Genomic DNA, 25,238 nt, shown 5'->3' with positions numbered 1-25,238 from the left:
GTTCCTCGTTTCCCACTCCCGGCATCCCTGTGTAGTCAGTTAAGCGGTGGCTGACTTTTTGCTCCCGGGAGACACCTTGCCGCACACATGGCTACACGCACAGCGACACACACACTCACACAAACAAGCGAGTCCCTCGCGCTTCCTGCCTCGAGATGCCTAGCGGATCTGATTAATTCATGAGGCTGTTCTGTATGCAGGGAAGGCGCTGTTGGGAGATGGCGCAAACATGCGTTGCAAACGGCAAGGGAGATAGGACTACCGTACCATTGATGTGTGGGCATAATTGGAGCATTTGAGGGACCAGGCAAGCATGTGTGGGTGTCTGTTTGTGTGAAAGAGAGAGGTATGTATGGATAAATGGTTTAGCCTCAGAACTGAAATCTGCGCACGGCGGGGTCGAAGTCCGCGGTCAAACTGCAAACGTGGGGAACTGTAATCTGACAGCTACGTTTGTTTGCTTTAAAAGCCACTTCAGAAGGACATGATTGCAAAAGTGGCACAGAGGGAAGGTGCTTAACCTTTCTTCAGCCGCCATTTCCCCCTACTAAATCACACACACACACCTATAGCATTCCTCCCTGAAAGATGCTGAATGTATATTTGCAGGGGGGGAGGAAGAAAGAGAGCAAAATAGTGTTTGTGTACAGCAGCAACAAAAGTAAAAATATGTGTGAGAAATACAGAGGTGTACATATGTGTCTATGTATAGCCCTCATGTACTTCTGTGTCTGAAGGGGGGGGAAATGAATGAAAAAGAAATATGTTTCTCTATGTGAGGCTTGGTCTGCAACTCCATACACACCGAGCTGGGAATTTGCCCCATTGAACTTGACAGAACTTACTCCTGAATAGACATAAGATGTCTGTATTAAGAGTGGGTAAATGCTTCTTTGGGAACGCAGTGTGTTTGTGTCACATCTGGGATTTGACTGCATGATACTCATATTTCACAGCTGATTTGCACTAGATTCAGGGTGACCACATGCACATCACCAGAAAAAGAGGAAATAATAATAATAATAATAATAATAATAATAATAATAATAATAATAAAAATACTCTGGGCAGCTCCCAACAGAATTAACGATGATGATGATGATGATAAAGCGATAAAACATCAGATAGTAAAAGCTTCCCTAAACAGGGCTGCCTTCAGATGTCTTCTGAAAGTCAGGTGGTTGTTTATTTCCTTAACATCTGATGGGAGGGCGTACCACGGGGAGGGCGCCTCTACCGAGAAGGCCCTCTGCCTGTTTCCCTGTAACCTCACTTATCACATATAGGGAACCTCCAGAATGGCCTCGGCGCTGGACCTCAGTGTCTGGGCTGAACAATGGGGGTGGAGATGCTCCTTCAGGTATACTGGACCGAGGCTGCTTACGGCTTTTAAAGGTCAGCACTTTGAATTTTGCTCAGAAACGTACTGGAAACCAATGTAGGTCTTTTAGGACCGGTGTTATATGGTCTCATCGGCCACTCCCAATCACCAGTCTAGCTGCTGCATTCTGGATTAGTTGTAGTTTCCTCCACCGCTACCTTGTGGCATAGATTTGCATAAAATTTGCATATGTTGATTTATAGGAATAGAAGAAAATTTAGAAAGAATTATTATAATTTAAACTGAAATACAGTGCATTTTATTACTTAGTTGGGACATTTGTAATCCTCGGCACATTTGGGAAGGCTCACACTAAAAAATAAATCAGAAGCAGTGGAGTCTAAAACACCGACTGTAAAAAAACGATAAGAATTTTTTTTAAAAAAAACAACCCACAAGACATTCTGTCAGCCCAGTGCTTCAGACCCAAGACATTTTGCTGCTTAAGGCAGAACAGAAATGGTGCCTCTACCTAAGGTCTAGTTCTTTTGCCACCTGAGGTGGAAAAATCCTATAGGAAGTGGAGTAATAACAGCAGCAACTTGCTGCCCTTTCCATTCAGTTGCTGCCGTTTCTAAAACACACGCCGGGTGCCATTTTGAAAAGGAGTCCTGACAGCCAAACTATGTTGCTTCAGCTGTGTTTCTTGTTCACGCTGCCTTCCTCGTTCGTGTGTAAAGTGAGGGGTGGATGGAACATAGTTTTTAAATCAAAATGGGAAGAGCTGAGATTTCCTAACTTCAACGGGGTCCCCCAGCCCTGCGGTAGGGGCAAGTTAAACAAGTCTCCACATGTAAACCGTCTAACATTTCTCCGATAAAATAATAATAACAATAATAATAATAAATTTTATTTATACCCCGCCCTCCTTGGCCAGAGCCAGGCTCAGGGCGGCTAACACCAGTAAAATTACAATAAAAACATAATAGGAAGGGGGGGGGACCCAAATTAAAATACAGTTTAAAATGCAGCCTCATTTTAAAAGTAGCCCATAGATCAAAACCGTAAGGGGAGGGAAACATAAGGATCAGACTGATTCCAAACCAAAGGCCAGGCGGAACAGCTCTGTCTTGCAGGCCCTGAGGAAAGATGTCAAGTCCCGCAGGGCCCTAGTCTCTTGTGACAGAGCTTCCACCAAGTCGGGGCCAGTACTAAAAAGGCCGTGGCCCTAGTTGAGAGCAATCTAACCAATAGGGACATTGTATTCAATAATAATAATAATACCCTGCCCATCTGACTGGCTTGCCCCAGCCACTCTGGGCGGCTTCCAACATATATAAAAACAACAAAACATTAACATTTAAAAAACTTCCCTATACAGGGCTGCCTTCAGGTGTATTCTAAAGGTTGTCTAGTTATTTATCTCCTTGGCTCAGGGGTCGCATAACTCCATCCCCTCTGAAATTTCTCCGATGAATATAGGGACGTCCTAAGGAAAAGCGGGACATTCCAGGATCAAATCAGAAACTGGGATGGCTTCTGGAAATCTGGGACTGTCCCTGGAAAATAGGGACATTTCGAAGGTCTCCCAGGCCAATAGGTGTAATAGGACGCCCGCCCTATAGGTAGCCTCTTCTGTTCTGGGTGGTCATGTCTTCGAAAGGATACTTCTGAATGACGACTGTGCTCTTCTCTTCTCTGAATGCTCTCTCTGTGTGTCTCCTTCCCTTCTTGCCCTCCATTCCACCACCCCTTTTCTGTGTCCCCCCCGCTCGGTGGGGCTTGAATTTCACTCGTTTGCCCCCTCCCCGCTTCCCTTCTTCCTTCCTTTACGTTGCATCTTGCCCTCTCCGCACTCCATCCTTCCTCCCGCGGCCGCCCCCCCGGCCGCTTCTACGCCGACCTCTTCCTCTCACGCTCGCTTTTCCTCGCCTGCCACCGCTCTGCCCCCCTTCCCGTTTCTCTCTTTCACCCCCAGATTTTAATGATGTGATTCCAGAGACCCAGAGGCTGGACAGCAGCTTGCAGAAGGCCCGAGCCCAGCTCTCCGCCAAAGGCAGGCGGCAGCGCCCTTCCAGGTCCCGGTTGAGAGACAGCGTCAGCTCCACAGAAGGGGATGATATCCTGGAGAAAAAGGTCAGTGTTAAGTTGTGGGTGAACATATCGGACGACACAGCGATTCTTCAAACAGCTCTTGTTTATTCCCAGGCCAAAACAGAACTGAACTGAAGGGTTCAGCCAGCCTGCTTATATGGAGCTCCACTACAACGCAACAGTAACCACTTTCTGTAACTAGCCAATCACGGAACGTCACTTTCAATTCCTTATTTGCATATGTGGATCTACCTGAGTGAAAACTATCTACAGTATCCCCCTGCTGGCCCAGGGTGAGAACTTCAGTACATAACAGTCAATGCCCGGCCGATGCCCCACCAAATATCTCCCTATGCATTACTCTCGCTTTCAGACCCTCCAACATCCCACAGATGAAAACAGGGATATTTCTCACTCCCTCCACCAATGGACCAAGGTGGATAAAAATCAATGAATTTTAAAAATAAAAATAATGTCATATTTTTAAAATTTAAATCAGATTTTTTTTATTTAAATCAGATTTTTAAAATTTAAATCAGATTTTTTAAAAAATAAAATGCTATTGGAGGAAAAATCTTTCTAAAGATAGTTTTCTATTGAAGTTACTTTATAGTCCAAAGGCTGTTCATCAGGAAATAAGGATTTGTTTTAAGTTTTTCCATGTGTGCTAAAATTCAGTCTAAGCTTTAAAAAAAAAAAAAAATTGTTTAACCACATCAGTTAACAAACAAGGATACATATGCTATGATGCTATTGTTTCAGTTAAATAAATTGTTTAAATTGTTATTGAGGAGATGATTGTTTTTCTCCTTCCAACAAAGTACAGCATAAAAGTTGTCCAAATATAAATAATTAACGTATTAAACCTCACAATAATTTCATAATTATCTGCCTATGTATTTCTAATGGTATAACCAAATCGGTAAGTTTTGATATAACTGTAAAAACAACTCTGAAAATTTATCATTCCAAAAATGAAACCTTCGTCCGGTTGTAAATATTAATATTAAGATTATACCAGCAAGAATGAGTCTTTCTGTAAAAATAATAATGATTTAAATCAGTCTTACTGACTTGTGATTTAAATCGTGATTTAAATCGATTTGATTTAAATCAAATCCACCCTTCAACAGACCTTCCTCAACCCCCACCCCCACCCCACTCCCCGCTGTGGGGCTGGGCCTCAGTGGCGGCAGTATCTCCCAGGGCCGGATTTAGGTTTGATGAGGCCCTAAGCTACTGAAGGTAATGGGGCCCTTTATTTGTCCAGCTGTCCTTTGTCAACAACAATTTGCCGCTGTTTTTTGTGTTGAATATATCCTATATGGTAATTTATTGACCTAATAGGTATCTCAAGCCATTTGCACATTTTGCCAAGCAACCAGTCCATATATATAGAAATGAGCAAACCAGTGATATTTTAGGGAGCAGGCTAGCAGGCAGGGCCCATTGCTTACATCACAGGAGCCTACACAACACAAAACACTGTTGCTGTATGCAGGTTTTATTTGATTTGCTTTTTATCTTATATTTTGGAAATGTACATCCAGGTTTTTTTCCTTTAAATTTTTTGGGGCCCCCCAAGAGAGTGGGGCCCTAAGCTATAGCTTGTTTAGCTTATATGTAAATCCGGCACTGGTCTCTTCCATACACTCCAACATTTCTCTGATGAAAATAGGGACTTCCTAAGGAAAAGTGAGACATTCCGGAATAAAATCAGAAACTGGGACAGCTTCTGTAAATTTGTGACTGTCCCTTGAAAATAGGGACACTTGGAGGGTCTGCCTTGAGCTCACAGGTAAACCCACGCACCACCTGGATCCTAAGCATCACCTCCTTGGTTTGGGCTTTCAGAGATGCCTGTTCATCTCCTGGTGGCTGAAATATCAAGGGATCAAATCATGTTGCCTAGAAGACTGCCCACCCCTGGGAGGACCTGGAAGGTCACTGACAGGCCCACTGGGGGGTTGCGGCCAGATCTAAGGTGGGGCACAGCAGGAGCACTGCCAGCATGCAAATCTAGGGTGAAAGCATAGGATCCAACTCCTGGGGGCTGAGGTCCCTTTGCTCCCCCCAATAAAATATTTGAGGGGGGAGGCTAAAGTTGATGGGCATTGCATTAAAATGGTGTGTGTGTGCTGCCTCTTGTGATTGACTATGCAAGGCAAGGCTTAGCTGCCTCCTCTATTTTATTTGATTTTATTCAGGTTGGCACACTGGGGTTAAGAAAAGGGGTCCCCAGAGGCATGTTTGGGTTAAAAGTGGATTCTGGGTCTGAACAGGTTGACGATCACCTGGGCAAAAGGCACTTGTGGTACCGCACCTTACAGAATACCATGGGGCAGTGACCCAAAAGTTGGCATTTCACACTATTTGCCTTGGATTATGGTATGCCCTTTTCACTGCTATGTGAAGCAGCAGCCTACCAGTTGTTTCAGATCACTCGTGGAAAATAGACCTTTTTGCCCAGGTGAAAGTTTGAGCGTTCATTAAGTGCCTGAGTTCTCGTTTTATATGCCTTGACGCTACCATTTTACTATTTTTATGTTGTGTTCTTGTTTCCATGACATTGTTTTGCTTCTGTGTCGTGCATCGCTTAGTTTTAAACATTAAGAAGTATACAAATGCTTTTAAACAAAAGGAAAATAAGTAACTTTCATCCAGTTTGCCATTGTTAAACAAGGTTCTAAACGGGATAAGCCATTGGTCTGACTTTTCATTTATTCCTACGTATAATATCACAGATAGACCATTAATCACCCCAACAGCAGAATCCCCAGTGGGGCCAGTTCACCCATTCAGATGCCGGTTCTTAAGTTATTACAGTTCTATAGAGATACATTGTGGATGGACCAGCCCTAAGCCTCCCTAATTTCCAAATTAGTGTTGCTGCTGTACACTTTCTGTAGGGAAGGTGCTCATAGATTGTATTTATCCTGTTATTTACACCCAGGCAGCGAATGTGTTTAATCCTGCTCGTAGCCGCCTTCTGTCCCCATAATTCTACTCACTCCACTCCACCCCCAGATGAAATATCTCATGAAAGATCTGGAGGGGCTGTTTAGAGGATCACTACAATTATTGTCCATTAGCGTTTTCATCTCTATTTTGCAAATTGCAGATTGTACTTGATGGCCACTCGTTTAGATGGCTTTTAAAAAGGAGATTGGGCCAATTCCTGGAGGATGAGCCCATCCATGACTACAGGTCGCGATGGCTAGAGGCACCTTCTAGATTCAGAGGCCGTATGCTGTGGGATCCCCATTTCTGTGGCCTAAGAGAAGGAGAACGTTATTGTCCTCTTGCCCTTGTTGTGGGCTTCCCTCCTGCATGTGGTTGGTCACTGTGAGAACTAGGATGCTGGACTTAATAGGCTGATCTTGCTGGGGGTCTTATGTCTTTCCTCATCCTAGTCCAGTGAGATAGGCCACCGTATTCCCATTTTCTAGACTGAGGAACTGAGGCTGAGAGATAATGCCTTGCCCACAACCTCGCAATGAGTCAGTAGCAATTCTGGACGATGCTAGTGTATATCTGAATCCTACTGAATGCTAGTTCCCTGCCAAAAAGATTAAGAACATAAAAGGAGCCTGCGGATCAGGACAAATGGCCCATCTAGTCCAGAATCCTGTTCTCACCTGGTTTACTGGGTGCTGTGTTGGCCTCTCTCCAACCAAGATCGCAAACGGCATCTGCTTTTCCAGACTATTGGGCATTTTCAAGACGCTATCTTGGGAGTAATTTTGGACTCACAGCTGTCCATGGAGGTGCAGGTCAATTCTATGTCCAGGGCAGCCATCTATCAGCTCCATCTGCTACGCAGGCTGAGATCCTACCTGCCCACACTGTGTCGCCAGAGTGGTGCATGCTCTGGTTATCTCCTGCTTGGACTACTGCAATGCGCTCTAAGTGGGGCTACCTTTCAAGGTAACCTGGAAACTACAAATAATCCAGAATGCGGCAGCTAGATTGGTGACTGGGAGCGGCCACCGAGACCACATAACACCGGTTCTGAAAGCCCTACATTGGCTCCCAGTAGGTTTCGAGCACAATTCAAAGTGTTGGTGCTGACCTTTAAAGCCCTAACAGCCTCGGCCCAGTATACCTGAAGGAGCATCTCCATCCCCATCATTCGGCCCAGAGACTGAGGTCCAGTGCTGAGGGCCTTCTGGTGGTTTCCTCCCTATGAGAAGTGAGGTTGCAGGGAACCAGGCAGAGGGCCTTCTTGGTAGTCGCGCCCGCCCTGTGGAATGACCTCCCATCATATGTCAAGGAAATAAACAACTGTCTGACTTTCAGAAAACATCTGAAGACAGCCCTGTTTAGGGAAGTTTAAAATGTTTGATGTTTTATCGTGTTTTTAATATTCTATTGGGAGCTGTCCAGAGTGGCTGGGGAAACCCAACCAGATGGGCGGGGTATGAATGAATGAATGAATATTACAGTCATACCTCATGTTACGTTTGCTTCATGTTACGTTCTTTCAGGTTACGTTCCGCGGCAACCTGGAAGTATCAGAAAGTGTTGCTTCTGGTTTTCGCCGCTCGTGCATGCACAGAAGCACTAAATTGCGCTTGCGCATTCACACAAACGCCAAATCATGCCGCGCACCTGTGCAGATATGGCGCTTCAGGTTGCGCTCTTTTTATGTTGCGAACGGTCCTCCGGAATGGATCCCATTCTCAACCAGAGGTACCACTGTATCATTATCATTATCATCATTATCATTATTACAGTGCTACCTCGGGTTAATTACTTAATTCATTCTGGAGGTCCGTTCTTAACCTGAAACTGTTCTTAACCTGAAGTACCACTTTAGCTAATGGGGCCTCCTGCTGCTACTGCGCTGCCGGAGCATGATTTCTGTTCTCATCCTGAAGCAAAGTTCTTAACCCGAGGTACTATTTCTGGGTTAGCAGAGTCTGTAACCTGAAGCGTATGCAACCTGAAGCGTATGTAACCCGAGGTACCACTGTATTACTATTACTATCGTTACCATGGATGGTTAGGTGGCCAGTTGTTGTCCTCTGAGTCCGCCCTCCTGGTCCACTGGGCATGCAAGTCCGTCTGCAGTCTGAATGCCCAGGCAGCTGGATTCTTTTCTATCTGCTTCTCCTTGCAGGCGGGTGATAGCTGTGGAAGCCCTCTCCACCGCCTGAGGTCTCCTCTCCATGGTTCCCTCCAGGCCTCATCTCCTCTCTCCGGTTCCTCGCCCTTCACTCGCGCCGGCGAGTTCTCCTTTGATGCCCCGACAGTTCGGAGGTCGTTGGAGCAGGAAGAGCAGCCGTCGTCGCCCCTCATCCGTTACCGACCTCTGACCAACACCTCCTCCCAGGAGGCCTTAGGGGGCACCCCCACCAGCTCCTCGCCCAAGTCCTGCCACAGTTCAGACAGCTCACCCATCTATGCACGCAGGGAGAGGCACAGTGAAGGTAAGCAGGGGCTCTGGGCAGCTTGGGGCTGGGGGAAACCATAGACCTTGCTGTGGCGTTCGTACGGAGCCCCCAGTCGTCTCACGGACTATTGACCCATACACCACTAATCCGCTTCCACCAACCAGGACCTCCCTGGTAAAATCACTTCAGTCTCAGTCAGCTTTTCAATTAATAAAGAGTGTATTTTATTTCAGACAAACAAAACTTTTACAGCATTCCAAACGTTGTTGCTCTTTACTTTCTTAGTCTTATTTTCCCTCTCTCTATCTCTTCTGCCTCCCCACACTAAAGAACCCACTGCCCTAACTGTCTCTCTATTACCAACTGCTTCTCCAACTGCCTTTCCCAACCAACTGCCCACCAGCAACTCCCAATGAACTCCTCCCAGAACTAGTTTTATAGACCCACTGACTCCACCCCCCTGGGTCCTGTCTGTGCAACCTATTTAACTATTTCCCCTCCAGCACTCTGTCATATATGTTAACGTCACACTTGCCACAACACATGTCATCGAGGAAAGAAGTGCCTAAAGGGCACATAACCTGCCTGCAGATGCACAAACCTACCTGCAGCTCTCCCTAGACTGATTTGATGCAGAAAAGGTTATGCCTCCCAGATATATCCTGTAAGTTCTTAAAGAAAGTAAACACACAATAACCTCCAAAAAAAAAGTTATTTCTGTATGCCACTACTGCGGCCCATGTTTTGTTAGCCCAAAAATTGAAAATGAGCGAAGTCCCAACTAAAGAAGAATGGCAACTTAAACTGACGGAATATGTGCAGCTTGCGGAACTAACATATAAAATAGGAGAACAAGAAGCACATACGTTTAAAGATGATTGGAAAATGTTTACTGAATATATGGAAGGAAATTGTGTACACTTGAAAACGTTGGCAGCATTAAGATAAATTCAACATTGTAAATAAGTTTTGATGGATGTAATAATGGAATAAAAGGTAAAGGTAAAGGGACCCCCTGACCATTAGGTCCAGCCGCGGATGACTCTGGGGTTGCGCACTCATCTCGCTCTATAGGCCAAGGGAGCCAACATTTGTCCGCAGACAGCTTCCAGGTCATGTGGCCATGATGACACAGCTGCTTCTGGCGAACCAGAGCAGCGCACAGAAACGCCGTTTACCTTCCCACCGGAGCGATACCTATTTATCTACTTGCACTTTGACATGCTTTTGAACTGCTAGGCGGGCAGTAGTTGGGACTGAACAATGGGAGCTCACTCCGTCGCGGGGATTCGAACCACTGACCTTCTGATTAGCAAGCCCTAGGCTCTGTGGTTTAGATCACAGTGCCACTGAATGGTATAGTTTCTTTAAAATATGCAGAGATTTATATTATGCAAAATGAACCATGGAAAGAAAAGAAGGAAAGTCATTGATATTTTAAGGTTATTTAAATGAATACACTAAATTGTAAAACATTTGCTCTTGAATAATATTCCTTACACATCTTTCCAAGCCTTCATTTCAGCCAGGGCTTCATTTCAGAGCTTAGTTTTCCAACCCCAGGCCATATGCGCAGAACACGGGAAATATTAGTAAAAACAACGGTGCTCTTGAGCATGTACAGAAAGTTGGTCGGGGGGGAGTATAAAAAGGAGAGCCAGTGTGGTGTAGTGGTTAAGAGAGGTATACTCGTAATCTGGTGAACCGGGTTCGCGTCTCTGCTCCTCCACATGCAGCTGCTGGGTGACTTTGGGCTTGTCACACTTCTCTGAAATCTCTCAGCCTCACTCACCTCACAGAGTGTTTGTTGTGGGGGAGGAAGGGAAAGGAGAATGTTAGCCGCTTTGAGACTTCTTCGGGTAGTGATAAAGCAGGATATCAAATCCAAATCCAATTCCCCAGATGCCAAGATCCAGGTTTGGGTGCAAGAAATCTTTGGTGAAAGAACCCCAGCAGATATTTAAAATCATAAAATATGCTACAAAGCAAAGCATGTAAATATAGGCTACTGTGCCTTTAAAATATGCTCTTCTAAGGTCCTTCCAAATTCAAAGCACAGAATAAGATCACACATTTGGAAAGCTAAAAATGTTTACTTACAAACTCTTCAAAGGTCAGGTTCATGTGCTTTTCCATACAGCAGTCAGAAAACACAGGCAGCAAAACTTAGGCTAATTCAAAAGTGGTCAAAATCCCTAAATTATTTGTGTATCAGGCTTTGGCCTAAGCACTTCTCATTTCAGAAACTAAACACTGTTCCCTATCACTTCCCCGTTTTCCCTTCCAGATGACAGCCGGGACACGAGCCCGCCAGATCCTGCAAGCCCAACTATTGGTCTCGACAAGAAAACCCGACGGAAGTTTCTGGATTTAGGGTGAGACTTGAAAGCTGGCTATTCAGAGACAAGGAGTGGACCACACTGATTCATTTTGCATCTTTGGGGTCTCTTTCACAGCCCCCTCTGCTTGTGTGCTTTCTACATATCTCAGATCTGCACCTGGTTTTCCCCCATGTGCCTAATTGTCCCCTTCCTGATGCACAGGGTCACTCTCAGAAGGGCATCTTCTGGAAAGAGCAGGAAGGAAAAAGGGGGCAATCGACTCTCCATGGGCAACAGGTAAGCAATTGGCAATTTCCTGAGGCTCCTCTCAAATTGATTTCTCGTGGAACCCAGTAAATTTTGTGGAAGGTGGGTGATAAACAGACATGCACGCACACACACATAATAGAGGGGCATCAGAAACATCCACCCGAAAAAGTGCCATGCAGTTGTGTCTGAATAAGATGCCCCTAGTGATAGCTTTTACAGGTTTTCCCAAACTTGGGTCTCCAGCTGTCTTTTTGACTACAGCTCCCATTATCCTAAAAGCTATGGTTTTCCCAGTAGTGATGTATGGAAGTGAGAGCTGGACCATAAAGAAGGCTGATCGCCGAAGAATTGATGCTTTTGAATTATGGTGCTGGAGGAGACTCTTGAGAGTCCCATGGACTGCAAGAAGATCAAACCTCTCCATTCTGAAGGAAATCAGCCCTGAGTGCTCACTGGAAGGACAGATAGTGAAGCTGAGGCTCCAGTGCTTTGGCCACCTCATGAGAAGAGAAGACTCCCTGGAAAAGACCCTCATGTTGGGAAAGATGGAGGGCACAAGGAGAAGGGGACGACAGAGGACGAGATGGTTGGACAGTGTTCTCGAAGCTACTAACATGAGTTTGACCAAACTGCGGGAGGCAGTGGAAGACAGAAGTGCCTGGCGTGCTCTGGTCCATGGGGTCATGAAGAGTCGGGCACGACTAAACGACTAAACAACAACAACCCATTATCCTTAGCTAGGAGGTCCAGTGGTCAGGGATGATGGGAATTGTAGTTCCCACACAGTGGGAGCAGCGCCGGATTTATGTATAAGCTAAACAAGCTATAGCTTAGGCCCCCACAAAATTTAAAGGGGGAAAAACTGGATGTACATTTCCAAAATATAAGATGAAAAACAAATCAAGTAAAACCTACATACAGCAACAGTGTTTTGTGTTGTGTAGGCTCCTATGATGTAAGTAATGGGCCCCGCCTGCTAGCCTGCTCCCTAAAATATCACTGGTTTGCTCCTTTCTATATATAGGGTGCCTACATTCTGCTATTCATAATCAGTAGTAGTTTGCATCATAGACTTACACCTGTTATTATTTCACGTTATAGCAAGTTTCTAGAGACTAGATTATGAGTCTTTGTACATTGCGTTTCTAAAGGAACTTTTGTTATTGCGAAATACCAATGTGTTTGCATTATTTTGTTATGAATAAAAAATCATTTTAGGCTAGAGCTTAATAATTATTTCAGTATTAATATACTTCTTAACTGTATTTCATTTCAATAATTACTTTGATAAAATACATATTCTGTTATGTGCAAATGGCTTTAAATACCTATTAGGTCCATAAATTACCATATAGCATATTTCCAACACAAAAAAACCCAGTGTCAATTTGTTGTTGACAACGGACAGCTGGACATATAAAGGGCCCCATTACCTTCAGTAGCTTAGGGCCTCATCAAACTTAAATCTGGGGGGAGAGTTTGGGAATCACTGAATTAGGGCTTGTTTTCCTGGGAATTTCACAACTATGTTGAGGCATGTGTGAAACTAATCCGTCTCTGACCATGTTTCATATTTGGATTCATGCTCCGCATCCTGATCACAATAAAAATAAATAAAAATAAATAAAAATTAAGATTTATTTTTTAAGTGAATCTTGTACAGATAGAATAAGGAAATATAGCTAAATGCAACAAAATACCACACAATTTATTGGTTCTTTTAACACTACAGTGGTACCTTGGTTCCTGAATGGCTTAGTTGTCAAACAAATCGGCTCCCAAACGCTGCAAACCCAGAAGTGACTGTTCCAGTTTGCAAACGTTTTTTGGAAGCTGAATGTCCAACACAGCTTCCGATTGGCTGCAGGAACTTCCTGCAGCCAATCAGAAGCCGCCCTTTGGTTTCTGAACGGTTTCAGGAGTTGAATGGATTATGTTTGAGAACCAAGGTTCCACTGTATAATGATTAAGTATCAGTTCGGATTATTTATCATTTCTCACTTGCGTGACTGAAATTGCTTCCAATACTGCTTTTCCAGCACCTTAGTACTTAGTTCTGATCCCAATATTGCACAAAGGACACAGGTAGCGCTGTGGGTTAAACCACAGAGCCTAAGACTTGCCAATCAGATCAGAAGGTTGGCGGTTCGAATCCCCACAACGGGGTGAGCTCCCGTTGCTCGGTCCCTGCTCCTGCCAACCTAGCAGTTCAAAAGCACGTCAAAGTGCAAGTAGATAAATAGGAACCGCTCCGGCGGGAAGGTAAACGGCGTTTCCGTGCGCTGCTCTGGTTCGCCAGAAGCAGCTTAGTCATGCTGGCCACATGACCCGGAAGCTGTACGCGGCTCCCTCAGCCAATAAAGCGAGATGAGTGCCGCAACCCCAGAGTTGTCCGCAACTGGACCTAATGGTCAGGGGTCCCTTTACCTTTACCTATGTCAGTATTCCAGTGGGAGTCTCTTTTCCCATCCCGCGACCTCCCCAGATTTTTCTTATCGCAAGTTATATTGTCAGCTTTGCAACCCCATTTCCTTGCTGTTTATACTTGTCCCCCTTTCCTGCAGGGAGCTGATGGAGGGCCCCAGCCGCTCTTCTGCCTCGACCTTCATGCCTTTCTCTTGGTTCACGGACAGCGGCAAAGGCTCCGCCTCCTCAGGAAGCACTGCCTCCCCCACCTCCTCCCCCAAGAACGAGGCCTTCAGCCGCAAGAAGTCTGCCTCGCAGGTTATGAGTCCGTCTGATGGGTAATGGGCTGGTACCCCAAGCCCCATACTAGGGCATGGTTCGCAGTGGTGTAGCGTGTGTGTAGGGGGTCACAGGGGCAGTTGCCCCAGGTGCAAGATTGTTAGGGGGCACAAAATGTCAGCACCTGGTGCTGCCTCAATACAGTCGCTGGGCTCCGTTGAAAACGGCTTCTCTGTGCAAACCAGGAAGAGATCTTTCCAGACAACTTCCTGGGTGCTGTTGGTGCCACTAGGCAGTTGAATGTGCATGTGTAATCCGTCCTTTTCCCTCCCTCCCACCCTCTCCGCACTGCCCCGAGCACTGACAACCCATGCTACACCACTGACAGCTTCTGCTGTTTTGGTGAGGCTGAGAAAGGGCAGCCTTTCCTAGCAAGCGTGAGCTGGGTTATTGGAAATGAGGAAATTCATCGCCAAATGAGGAGACCCAGATTTGCATACATTTTGTGTATGCAGACATTGTGTGTCGTCACTCCACCCCCCCCCCCCCGGTTATACGTGATCAACTCGTGTGCAACCACGTATACGCGTGGCACTGGTAAATAGGTTCAAACCAGGAAATGGAGAGCACGAGTCCTTGTGCTTGAGAGGACATCCTCCCCGGAGCCCAGAGAGGATGTCAGTGAAGGCAGAAGATGCCCAAAGAGAGCAGAGGTGCCCCATTCATTTAGGCTGCTCAGCCTCCCTGCCTAGCAGCTGACTTATGGGGTAGCGTAGCAGCTTTAGTTGAGAAGAGAGTTGTGTGTAGAGAGAGAGCAGGAGCAAGAGCAGAAAGGAACAGGCATTTAGAGGCCTGACATGGGTGGCACTGTGGGTTAAACCACAGAGCCTAGGACTTGCTGATCAGAAGGTCGGCAGTTCAAATCCCCGCAACAGGGTGAGCTCCCGTTGCTCGGTCCCTGCTCCTGCCAACCTAGCAGTTCGAAAGCACGTCAAAGTGCAAGTAGATAAATAGGTACCACTCTGGCGGGGAAGGTAAACGCTGTTTCCATGCGCTGCTCTGGTTCGCCAGGAGCGGCTTAGTCATGCTGGCCACATGACCTGGAAGCTGTACGCCGGCTCCCTCGGCAAATAAAGCGAGATGAGTGCAGCAACCCCAGAGTCGGCCACGACTGGACCTAATGGTCAGGGGTCCCTTTACCTTTACCTAGCCTCTTGCATGATTTTTGCATGTGTGCAGGCCTCCAGAATATAACCCCCACATGAGTGGTGTTATTCCTGCATAAGACTGGTGTGTCCGTATGTCCCCCCCCGCCTCCAGTACAATAATTGTTTTTCCACGTGCCACTTTTCTGCAGTAAACCATGCTCAATGTACTGCATGCCATCAAAAACGACCAGCTAATTCTGTAAGAACTGCAATCTGCCTCAACATTTATAAACAGTAATGCAAATATAAACAATATTATTTATTTATTTATATTTATACCCCGCCCTCCCCGGCCAAGACCGGGCTCAGGGCGGCTAACATCAACTATAAAAATAATTGATTAAAATACAACTTAAAAACAGGATTAAAGTACAACTTAAAATGCAGCCTCATTTCAGTGGAAGCCCAGATCAAAAACTGTTTTGGGGTGAGAAAATGTCAAATCTTCACCAAGGCCAACTATCCAGACTGGTCCTACGTGGGCCAGAAAAAAGAAAAAAGCCAGGGAAGTCCCCAAATAGGGGTTCCGTCACAGAAGGAAAAGGAAAGAGGGGGATCAGGCTGGTTCCAAGCCAAAGGCCAGGCAGAACAGCTCTGTCTTACAGGCCCTGCAGAAAGAAATCAGATCCTGCAGGGTCCTGGTCTCATGAGACAGAGCGTTCCACCAGTCCGGAGCCAGTGCTGAAAAGGCCCTGGCTCTGGTTGAGGCTAATCTGACTGCCTTAGGGCCCGGGATCTTTAGAGTATTGCTATTTAAGGACCTTAAGGTCCTCTGCGGGGCATACCAGGAGAGGCGGTCCCGTAGGTACGAGGGTCCTAGGCTCCTATGAATAAATATTCAGTAAAGCACTCGCTGATAGCAAGAGCTAACAATAAAGAATAAGATACGGATAAGTAGCAAACTAAAACACATATCCCAAACTGAATCTTGACTCCAGAAGCAACCCCTAATTGATATCTCGTCCCGATGTTTTCTGCTAGGAACCATAGGCAGCAGAAGCAGCCTTTGTAGCTGGAGTCAGTCAGCCCACTCTCACCCCCGGCCTGGTGAGAAAGGGCCAGGCTGAGAGTCGCCTTGCAGGACTTTTCCTTAACCCTTCTCTGTCCTGCCAACAGGAATCTACCCTGAGTGATGACTCCACCCCTCCCAGCAGTAGCAGCAGCCCCAAGACCCTGAGCGGAGCTCATCCTGAGACGACAAAGTGCTCCTACCCCTACCACACCCTGTCCCAGTCGTCTGATGAGGTAAGTCCCCTGGCAAGCGATGCCCTGGTGTACCTGGGTCTTTAGAACCATCTGTGCAATGCCACCGATATCTCCACCAGGGACGTGGGTGGAGCTGTGGTCTAAACCGCTGAGCCTCTTGGGCTTGCCGATCAGAAGGTTGGCGGTTCGAATCCCCACGACGGGGTGAGCTCCAGTTGCTCTGTCCCAGCTCCTGCCAACCTAGCAGTTCAAAAGCACACCAGTGCAAGTAGATAAATAGGTACCACTGTGGTAAACGGCGTTTCCATGTGCTCTGATTTCCGTCACGGTGTTCCGTTGCGCCAGAAGCGGTTTAGTCCTGCTGGCCACATGACCCAGAAAGCTGTCTGTGGACAAACGCCGGCTCCCTCGGCCTGAAAGCGATACGAGCACTGCAACCCCATCGTCGCCTTTGACTGGACTTAACCATACAGGGATCCTTTACCTTTTTACCTCCCCCCAGTCTGCCCTTTAATGAGGACTAGTAACTTTTTTCTCTTGGATCCTGAATGCACCTGTCTTTGGCTCAACCTGCTGTTCTGAGAGCAGATATCTTGAGCAAAGGCTCACCAGCGCTGAGCCATGTGAACAACTAATCAGGGCTTCTGAGCATGGGAAGAATACACCACTCGCTACCGAAGGCAGCCCAAGCTGGATGATGGTCTCTCCTTTTATACTGTAAACCGCCCTGCGATCCTCAGATAGATAAATTTAATCCGTGCTGGTTTTTTGGAAAAATAGTGCCAGAACTCATCATGAACGCCACCCTCATTCTCTTAGAATGACAATGGTGCCCACCTGAGAGGTGCTGGAACTGAGTTCCAGTGCATTCTAGCTGGGGGGGGGGTCTTGAATTTAATAAATAAGTAAAAACCAAAACATCAAGATGCATTATATTATTATTATGATGATGATGATGATGATAATGATGATGATCATCAGTGCTTTTCTTCTAGGAAAAAAGAGGTGTTGGTACCATGTACCCCTGAGCACCCTCAGAAAAAACAACAAGACTGATTATCATCATCATCATCATCATCATTCATTATCATCATCATCATCATCATCATTCATTGCATATTCTCATATTCCTCTCTGCAGTTCCTGGATGAGCCTCTGAGTGCAGCTTCGACGTGGAGCAGTCAGAAAGTGGGGCAGTGGCTGGAGAGCTTGAACCTGGAGCAATACATGGCAGAATTTGCCGCCCAGGAAGTGGACGGCCAGCAGCTCCTCCTCCTCGATGGAACCAAGCTGAAGGTGATGGAGAAGAGGGGCGAGGGGGTTTGCATCCCAGCCACACTCCTGCTTTGCAATCGCTGCTGGCGGGATGGCAATGCTTTTCTGCTTTAGTGGACTGCAGAAAGCTTTGGGGTTCTATTTTTGAGCAGTGGGTGGCTGGGGAGCCGCTGGTCTATACCACTAAGGTGGGTTGGGCTCTGACGTGGTCGCTAGGGATAGCCTAACTACTGTTGACTATGCTCTGGTAACCTCAAGGTTAGATTACTGCAATGCGTTATACGTAGGGCTGCCTTTGAAGACGGTTCTGGTGCAGAATTCAGCAGCCAGGTTGCTCGCAGGAGCAAGATGGTTTGAGCCTATTACACCAATCCTGGTCCGACTGCACTGGCTACCAATTAGTTTCCGGGCCCAATTCAAAGTGCTGGTTTTGACCTATAAAGCCTTAAACGGCTCAGGACCATAATACTTCAAGAACTGCCTCTTTCCATATGAACCTACCTGGACCCTGAGATCATCTTCTGAGGTCCTCCTTTGTGTGCCTCTTCCTTGAGAGGTCCAGAGGGTGGCAACACGAGAACGGGGCCTTCTCTGCAGTGGCTCCCCGTCTGTGGAATGCTCTCCCCAGGGAAGTTTGCCTGGCACCTTCATTACACAGCTTTAGGCGCCAGGCAAAAACGTTCCTTTTTAACCAGGCCTTTGGTTGATCCAATTTACATCCTATGCCCTTTTAAAATGTGGCTCTTCGCGGGGTGGGGTATTATTGGGTTATTGCTTTTATTTTTATTTTATATACTGTGATCCTTTTATGCTAACTGCCTTGAGAACTCTGGGTATAGGGCGGTATATAAATTCAACAAATAATAAAATAATAATAATAATATCCACCTTGCAGATAAGCTTCGATACAGATACAAAGAACCTAATTTTTTTTAGTGTTTACTAGCGAGCACCTAATTAACTTTTGCAGACACTGCAAAAAAGGTGGCAGAAGTTAACTAGGACGGCACCTACAGAATTAAAATGAACTCAGGAACTTTTAACAGGCAAGGAATCCTAGGAGTACATGAAGCTATTTTGTCCAGAATATTTGTCCATGTAACCCAGTGCTGTCTACTCCAGCCGTAGCCAGCATTGTGCCATCATCCCTGCTGGCAACACTGGCTTGGGGTTATGAGAGTCATCGTTCAAAAAATTGGGATGGGTATCAATGTGGCTCCCCTTGGCCAGCTGTACCAGCAGGGACTGTCACAGGGTCTCAGCTTTTTCAACACCTGCCATTTGATTTTTTTTTAACCAGAGAAGCCAGGGGTTGAGTACAGGACTCTTCTTTTGACAAAATGGCACTCTAGGATGAGAAAGGAGAAAGAAGAGCAGGTGTACCATAATGTCAGAGACTGACAGGCCACTGGAGTCTGACTTGGGAAAAGGGGTCATTGATTTGGGGGGAAATCGGAGGCAGGGGAAGTTTCAGAGCTGGAGGGCTGAGCGCAGGATAGGTCAGAAGAAGGGGAAGAAGAGGCAGGTCAGGCAAAGGAAGGACCCAGATGCTTCCCCACCCTCTCCTGCACCATTTCCCCGGAACCAGGAGGGGACTGAAGAGGGAGGAGCAGAGGAAGTTTCCACTCAGGCCTAGTCTCAGCTCGTCAGCGGAGGTACATAAACCGGTGGAGGGAGAGCGGTCCCCTGTTGCTGTAACTGCTCCATAGAGCGTGGACCCGGGAATAGCTGTCTAGACGCTAGATTGTTGTGCATAGTTATCCAGAGCTGCAGAAGTGGCAGGGTTATCTTAAACAATACAGTGGTACCTCTGGTTACGTACTTAATTCGTTCCGGAGGTCCGTTCTTAACCTGAAACTGTTCTTAACCTGAGGCACCACTTTAGCTAATGGGGCCTCCCGCTGCTGCCGCGCGATTTCTGTTCTCATCCTGAAGCAAAGTTCTTAACCCGAGGTACTATTTCTGGGTTAGCGGAGTCTGTAACCTGAAGTGTATGTAACCTGAAACGTATGTAACCCGAGGTACCACTGTAGAGACTTAACTATCTGCCATGTTCATTCCTTTGGCTGCGAAGTGCCCTTGACACACATTTGAGTGTCTGGTCACAGCTTACTGCCTAGTCAGCCAGCTTAAGAACCTCTTCTGTGAAGGTGGTGTCTGAGCCCTGACCTCCACTGCAGGAAGAACAGACATACAGAAAGCGATGCTATTGCTGATACTCAGGAGTGTCAGCTTGGGCCCATGACTGTGGGTGCCCGGGGCCATGGGTGCCTTGCAGTGTGCACTGAACTTTGTGGGTGCCCATCCCTTTCATGGGGAATTCCGTGGGTGCTCGAGCACCCAGGGAGTTGGCACCTATGTGGATATTTGTTTGTGGTTGTGTGTGTGTGTGTGTGTGTGTGTGTGTGTGTGTGCACACGCTGAGGACACAAACTTCTGAACTTTGCATGTTCCAAATTCTCCCGCCACGTCCCTGCAGGCTCTCGGCGTCAGCAACTCTCATGACCGTTCCCTCCTGAAGAGGAAGCTGAAGGAGCTAAACGCGGCCGTCGAGAAGGAGAGGAAAGCTCAGGAGAAAGTAGAGAAGCAGAAGAAGCAGAAAAAGAAAGAGCGGGAACTGGAACAGAAGAAGAGCTAAGCTAAACAGAGTGTGGGGGGCGGGAAATACAGGGGTGGCCGCTTCCAGGCGCACGGGGCTCACACCCTCTTCACCCATGGAGCATTTCTAGGGTGGGGGTGGGATGGATCATCTGCAAACTAGGAAACGGACGGGGGAGGGACCAGAAGCAGGCGGCGCACTGCCGGCAAAGGTTACGGGTTTGGGTGGGGGCTGAACCTGCTGTGGAACCGGGCATGACGGAGATGGCGGTGGCAGCCAGACACCACTGCCAATGGCCGAGTTGGGCCACGGAGGAGAAGGCGATACCTCTGCCCAGTGGCGTCCTCACCCCCTTTCATCGCCTGGATGGTCCAACCGCATGTTCAGTGGGCCCATGAGCCTGCTGCGATGCGGGAAGGGCGGTGGCGCAGATGCGAACCGAGGCCCCGACCAGCGAACACCTTCCGATCACACCTCCCGTCGACTCCATTCCGTTCCCTCCAGCGGCCTGGATGTGTCCGCGCCCGATCGGTGCCATTTGGGTGTCCCCTCACACCGCCTCGTTCCTGCGAGGCGGGCCATGGCTGCCTCAAGAGACACAAGCCACAGGTACACTTGTGCGCACAAACACACTCACACACGACTTCCCCAAACGGAAAAGGATGAGATGAATGCACAGCACCACTACCTTGTCTGTCTCTCCCCACTCCCCAGCCCTGCATCCTCCCTCCTGAACAGGTTCTGTATCAGGTCTACTCAGGCCTGACTTCTTCCCCACCCCCGCTGCACCTACCTGGCGACCTGCATTGCGGAGAAAAGGGGGCAGGGGGAGGCGGGGGCAGGCTCAGCCGAGAGGAAGAACTGTGTGAGAGAGCCACAGATGTCTGGTGAATACACAATGAGGAACCACAAGGAATAAAAGAAAGTTTTAAATTGTTCCCAGGATGTGCTCCCATTTATTTATTTGCATTGAAGGGGAAGTCGCGGGGTGTTGTTGTTGTTTAGTCGTGTCCGACTCTTCGTGACCCCATGAACCAGAGCATGCCAGGCACTCCTGTCTTCCACTGCCTCCCGCAGTTTGGCCAAACTCATGCTGGTAGCTTCGAGAACACTATCCAACCATCTCATCCTCTGTTGTCCCCTTCTCCTTGTGCCCTCCATCTTTCCCAGCATCAGGGTCTTTTCCAGGGAGTCTTCTCTTCTCATGAGGTAGCCAAAGTATTGGAGCCTCAGCTTCAGGATCTGTCCTTCCAGTGAGCACTCAGGGCTGATTTCCTTCAGAATGGAGAGGTTTGATCTTCTTCCAGTCCATGGGACTCTCAAGAGTCTCCTCCAGCACCATAATTCAAAAGCATCAATTCTTCAGCGATCAGCCTTCTTTATGGTCCAGCTCTCCAGTGGCGGGGTAGGGGCAGCAAAACAGAAAGTGCCGTCTCCAGTATTATTTTATTGTTTTCCTTTTTCGTCATCAAAACTGCCAAGTTCTTTAGTGCAGAGGGCATGGGGTGCCAAGAAAAATCACTCAGGGTTGGCTACCCCAATTTTAAAAGGTTTGCAAGGGAAAGGGTGGCGCAGATTAGTCAGGTGTAGAGGCCAATCAATCAATCAATCAATCAATAATTTATTATTTATACCCCACCCATCTGGCTGGTTCTCCCCAGCCACTCGGGGCGGCTCCCAACAGAACATTAAAAACATGTTAAAAGATCAAACATTAAAAACTTTATCCTGATGGGCCAGACCCTTATCTTCTCTCATCTCCGTGTATCAACTTCAGCAGCTGGGTGGGACAGCCCCCTTGTCAAGTTATCTGACATCTGGTGATTGATACCGACCAAAAGTCCCTTACGCAACGCTTCACAAGCACCCAACAAGCTGCCAGTTCCCAGGTGGTTTCTCACCCCATATCCAGTTGATGGGCAGGTTCTGCCTCTTAAAGCGTTCTGAACATTGATGTCCCGAGTTTTAATTTTAGGATATTGCTGGAGAATTTCTGGGCCTCCCTGCTCTGCTCCTCCTCCTATCATCACACCTTCAAAAAGAATTCTCCTGGCTGCAATGAGGACTAGAAACCTAGATTTTAAAAGTGTTGCAAACCATGCCCTTTCTCTAACAGTTAAGTCTCGTCTCTTCAAGACTCTGCAGATCATACCCTCCAAGAGTTTTAGCAAAGTCTTTGTTTTAGCAACCCAGCCAGATATAAATGTTATTATTGTTGTTATTATTAACTTAGGTCTTGTGTTTCCCTGTGAACTCATAGCAAGGACACAGACTCCTGTCCCCACATCACAGTGTGAATTCCAGCCTGCTTTATTTTTAGAGCTTGAAATGTCAGGCTGTGGTGTGATTTATATATGAAAAATTTCATGTATGTGTTTTTAAAGACACGTGACAGGCACAAGTTGTCACTGCCGGGCTGCTGTGATGTCACTCGATGATCTCACCAGTTGCAAGTGCTGAAAAGTAGAAATAAGTTGATCGCTTAAATTGGATGGCCATCTGTCATGGATGCTTTAGCTGAGATTCCTGCATTGCAGAGGGTTGGACTGAACCATGATTCTACAATGGAGAAGTGTGTGCCTTTCAGCTTCTAGGGTCCTACCCACACAGACTGTCACACCTTGAACCTGCAATATCTGGGAAGATACTGTATTTTTCCGTGTATAAGACTAGTTTCCCCCCCTAAAAAATAATGTCTAAAATTAGGGGGTATCTTATACACAGGGCCATCTCTCCCCATTTTCTTAAAACTGAGTCCCCCCCCCCCAAAAAGGGGGCATCTTATCATCAAAAAATTGCGGTAATTTGGATCTATTATTTCTTCAAAGCTCAAGGCACAATAGTCCACAGAGGGATGTCCACACATGCTGAGCACGTTCCACGGTTATTCATTCTTAGAATACAACTCCATGCAATAAAGGAGCACAAACGCACGAGCTTTGCTGGCTGAATAAGAGGACTCGGCGTTTTTCTTTTTTTAAAAAAATAATTCCATGCATATGACACTGGGAGTTTGGCGTCTGCAGAGAACAGAAGCCAAAGCTGCAGGGAACAGGAAAGAGCTCAAACAGATCAAAGGGACTCAAAGCACCAACGCAAGACACACCTTGGGACCAGCGGTCGTGGGAGGAGACACAACAGTGCCTTTGCACCGGGTACATTGCGTCTCAGAAACCTGCCCTTGCAGAGTGTCCTTCGGCGTCCAAAGAAAGGGCAGGAGAGGAGGAGTCCCTTTTCAAGGACACTCCCTAAAATGCTTCATCAGCTTGCCCACGCCGGCAGGAAGAAGGTGCCAAGACTGGGTGCTCTTCAGCGACTTTGCTCCAGAAAAAAACAAACTGAAGCATACCTGGCAGCTTGCTGATGGGACATCTATTCCTGAGGATGCCCCAATGACTGAAGGGAACTGCCCCTTGGGTCAAAGAGGCCTGAAAAGAGACGGTGGACGGAGTAGACGTCCATGGAAGGAACAGCCAAGAGCCCCTTTCCCACGGGGAGTTTTTCTTTTCTTCTCCACGGAATGACAAAAGCAAAGCACAAATCCGTAACTCAATCCTCACCGAAGGAGCCCAACTATATGGGATTATCAATGGCATGGATCTTTCTGCATGCCCAAATGTTGCATCATCAAACGGTCCCGGTTTCTAAGCAGGATAGGGGACAGTGTGTCCTTCAAGATGGTGCTGGGCTTCCAACGCCAGTCATTCCTGGCCGTTGCTAATGCCAGCTAGAGCCAAAGGAGTCCGACATCATTGGGAAGGCCACATGACCTCCTGTCTCTGAGATAACAGGGGTGGTTATTTACACTTGCATGTATTTTTGTGTTTCTTGCCAACAGAACTATCACAGGTGTCCAGAGAAGCCGGCAAGCCCCAGTGGTTCTCGTGTGTTACTGGACAGGCCTTTTGTTCGCTAGCATTGCCCACTGCTCATGTGTGTGTGTGTGTTCCCAATGCCTGCTTGGATCAATATACACAGCCAAACCTTGGTTGTCGAACATAATCCGTTCCAGAAGCCCATTTGGCTTCCAAACCGTTCAACAACCGAGGCGCGGCTTCCAATTGGTTGCAAGAGCTTCTTGCACTCAAGCAGAAGCCGCGTCAGATGTTTGGCTTCAAAAAAAGTTCAAAAACCGGAGCGTTTACTTCTGGGTTTTTGGTGTTCAGGAGCCAAAACGTTCCAAAACAGAGCTGTTCAGGAACTGAGGTTTGACTGTAACATCATTCATCCTCTTAAAACAATCTGTAAACCATTTTTCATAAAAAGGTCCACCATGTGGCACCAGGGTATATCAACATCATCGCTCCAAAAGCCTTTACAGTGGTACCTCAGGTTAAGAATTTAATTCGTTCTGGAGGTCCGTTCTTAACCTGAAACTGTTCTTAACCTGAGGTACCACTTTAGCTAATGGGGCCTCCCGCTGCTGCCGCACGATTTCTGTTCTCATCCTAAAGCAAAGTTCTTAACCTAAGGTACTGTTTCTGGGTTAGTGGAGTCTGTAACCTGAAGTGTCTGTAACCTGAAGCGTCTGTAACCCGAGGTACCACTGTACGATGCTCTACCACATGCGAAGACTTTTGGAGAGATGATTTTGATTACTCAAACATAACCAAGGTTTGAGCCAGTGCTTAAAACATTCATCGCACACACACACACACACACACACACACGATTGAATAGGTGGTGCCATTTTTGCAAGCCTTATAGCCATGTCCTAATAATGTTAGGATTGCTGCCACTTTCTGCCACACCTAATGGAGCCCTCACTCTGCGGCTCCTCAAGCCACGAAGCACAGAGGAAAGTGATGAGAACACGCAGCTTGAGGTAGAATGCTGTGTTTCTCACACGACAACCCTAACGGC

At 47.1% G+C, this 25,238-nt stretch overlaps 1 protein-coding gene across 2 annotated transcripts in view; it reads left to right on the top strand.

Moving 5' to 3' along the window:
* Window positions 1–21,311, top strand: part of SAMD14 (sterile alpha motif domain containing 14) — a 30,922-nt gene extending 9,611 nt beyond the window's left edge. The window contains exons 3-10 of one of the 2 annotated variants that reach the window (XM_083583306.1): window positions 3,321–3,457; window positions 8,538–8,847; window positions 11,099–11,186; window positions 11,355–11,429; window positions 13,967–14,126; window positions 16,412–16,540; window positions 17,642–17,797; window positions 20,256–21,311. In XM_083583306.1, coding sequence (XP_083439432.1) covers window positions 3,321–3,457; window positions 8,538–8,847; window positions 11,099–11,186; window positions 11,355–11,429; window positions 13,967–14,126; window positions 16,412–16,540; window positions 17,642–17,797; window positions 20,256–20,414 — 1,214 coding nt within the window. In that variant the 3' untranslated portion in view covers window positions 20,415–21,311. Of the gene's footprint in view, window positions 1–3,299; window positions 3,458–8,537; window positions 8,848–11,098; window positions 11,187–11,354; window positions 11,430–13,966; window positions 14,127–16,411; window positions 16,541–17,641; window positions 17,798–20,255 lie in introns of both variants that reach the window. The other variant, XM_083583305.1, reaches the window with a different exon arrangement.
* Window positions 21,312–25,238: the final 3,927 nt, after the last annotated feature.

This window comes from Podarcis filfolensis (genome assembly GCF_964270895.1).
Source record: "Podarcis filfolensis genome assembly, chromosome: 13".
NCBI lineage: Eukaryota > Metazoa > Chordata > Lepidosauria > Squamata > Lacertidae > Podarcis > Podarcis filfolensis.
The sequence above is the reverse complement of the archived record's forward strand: the minus strand, read 5'-3'. Positions and strand labels throughout refer to the sequence as shown.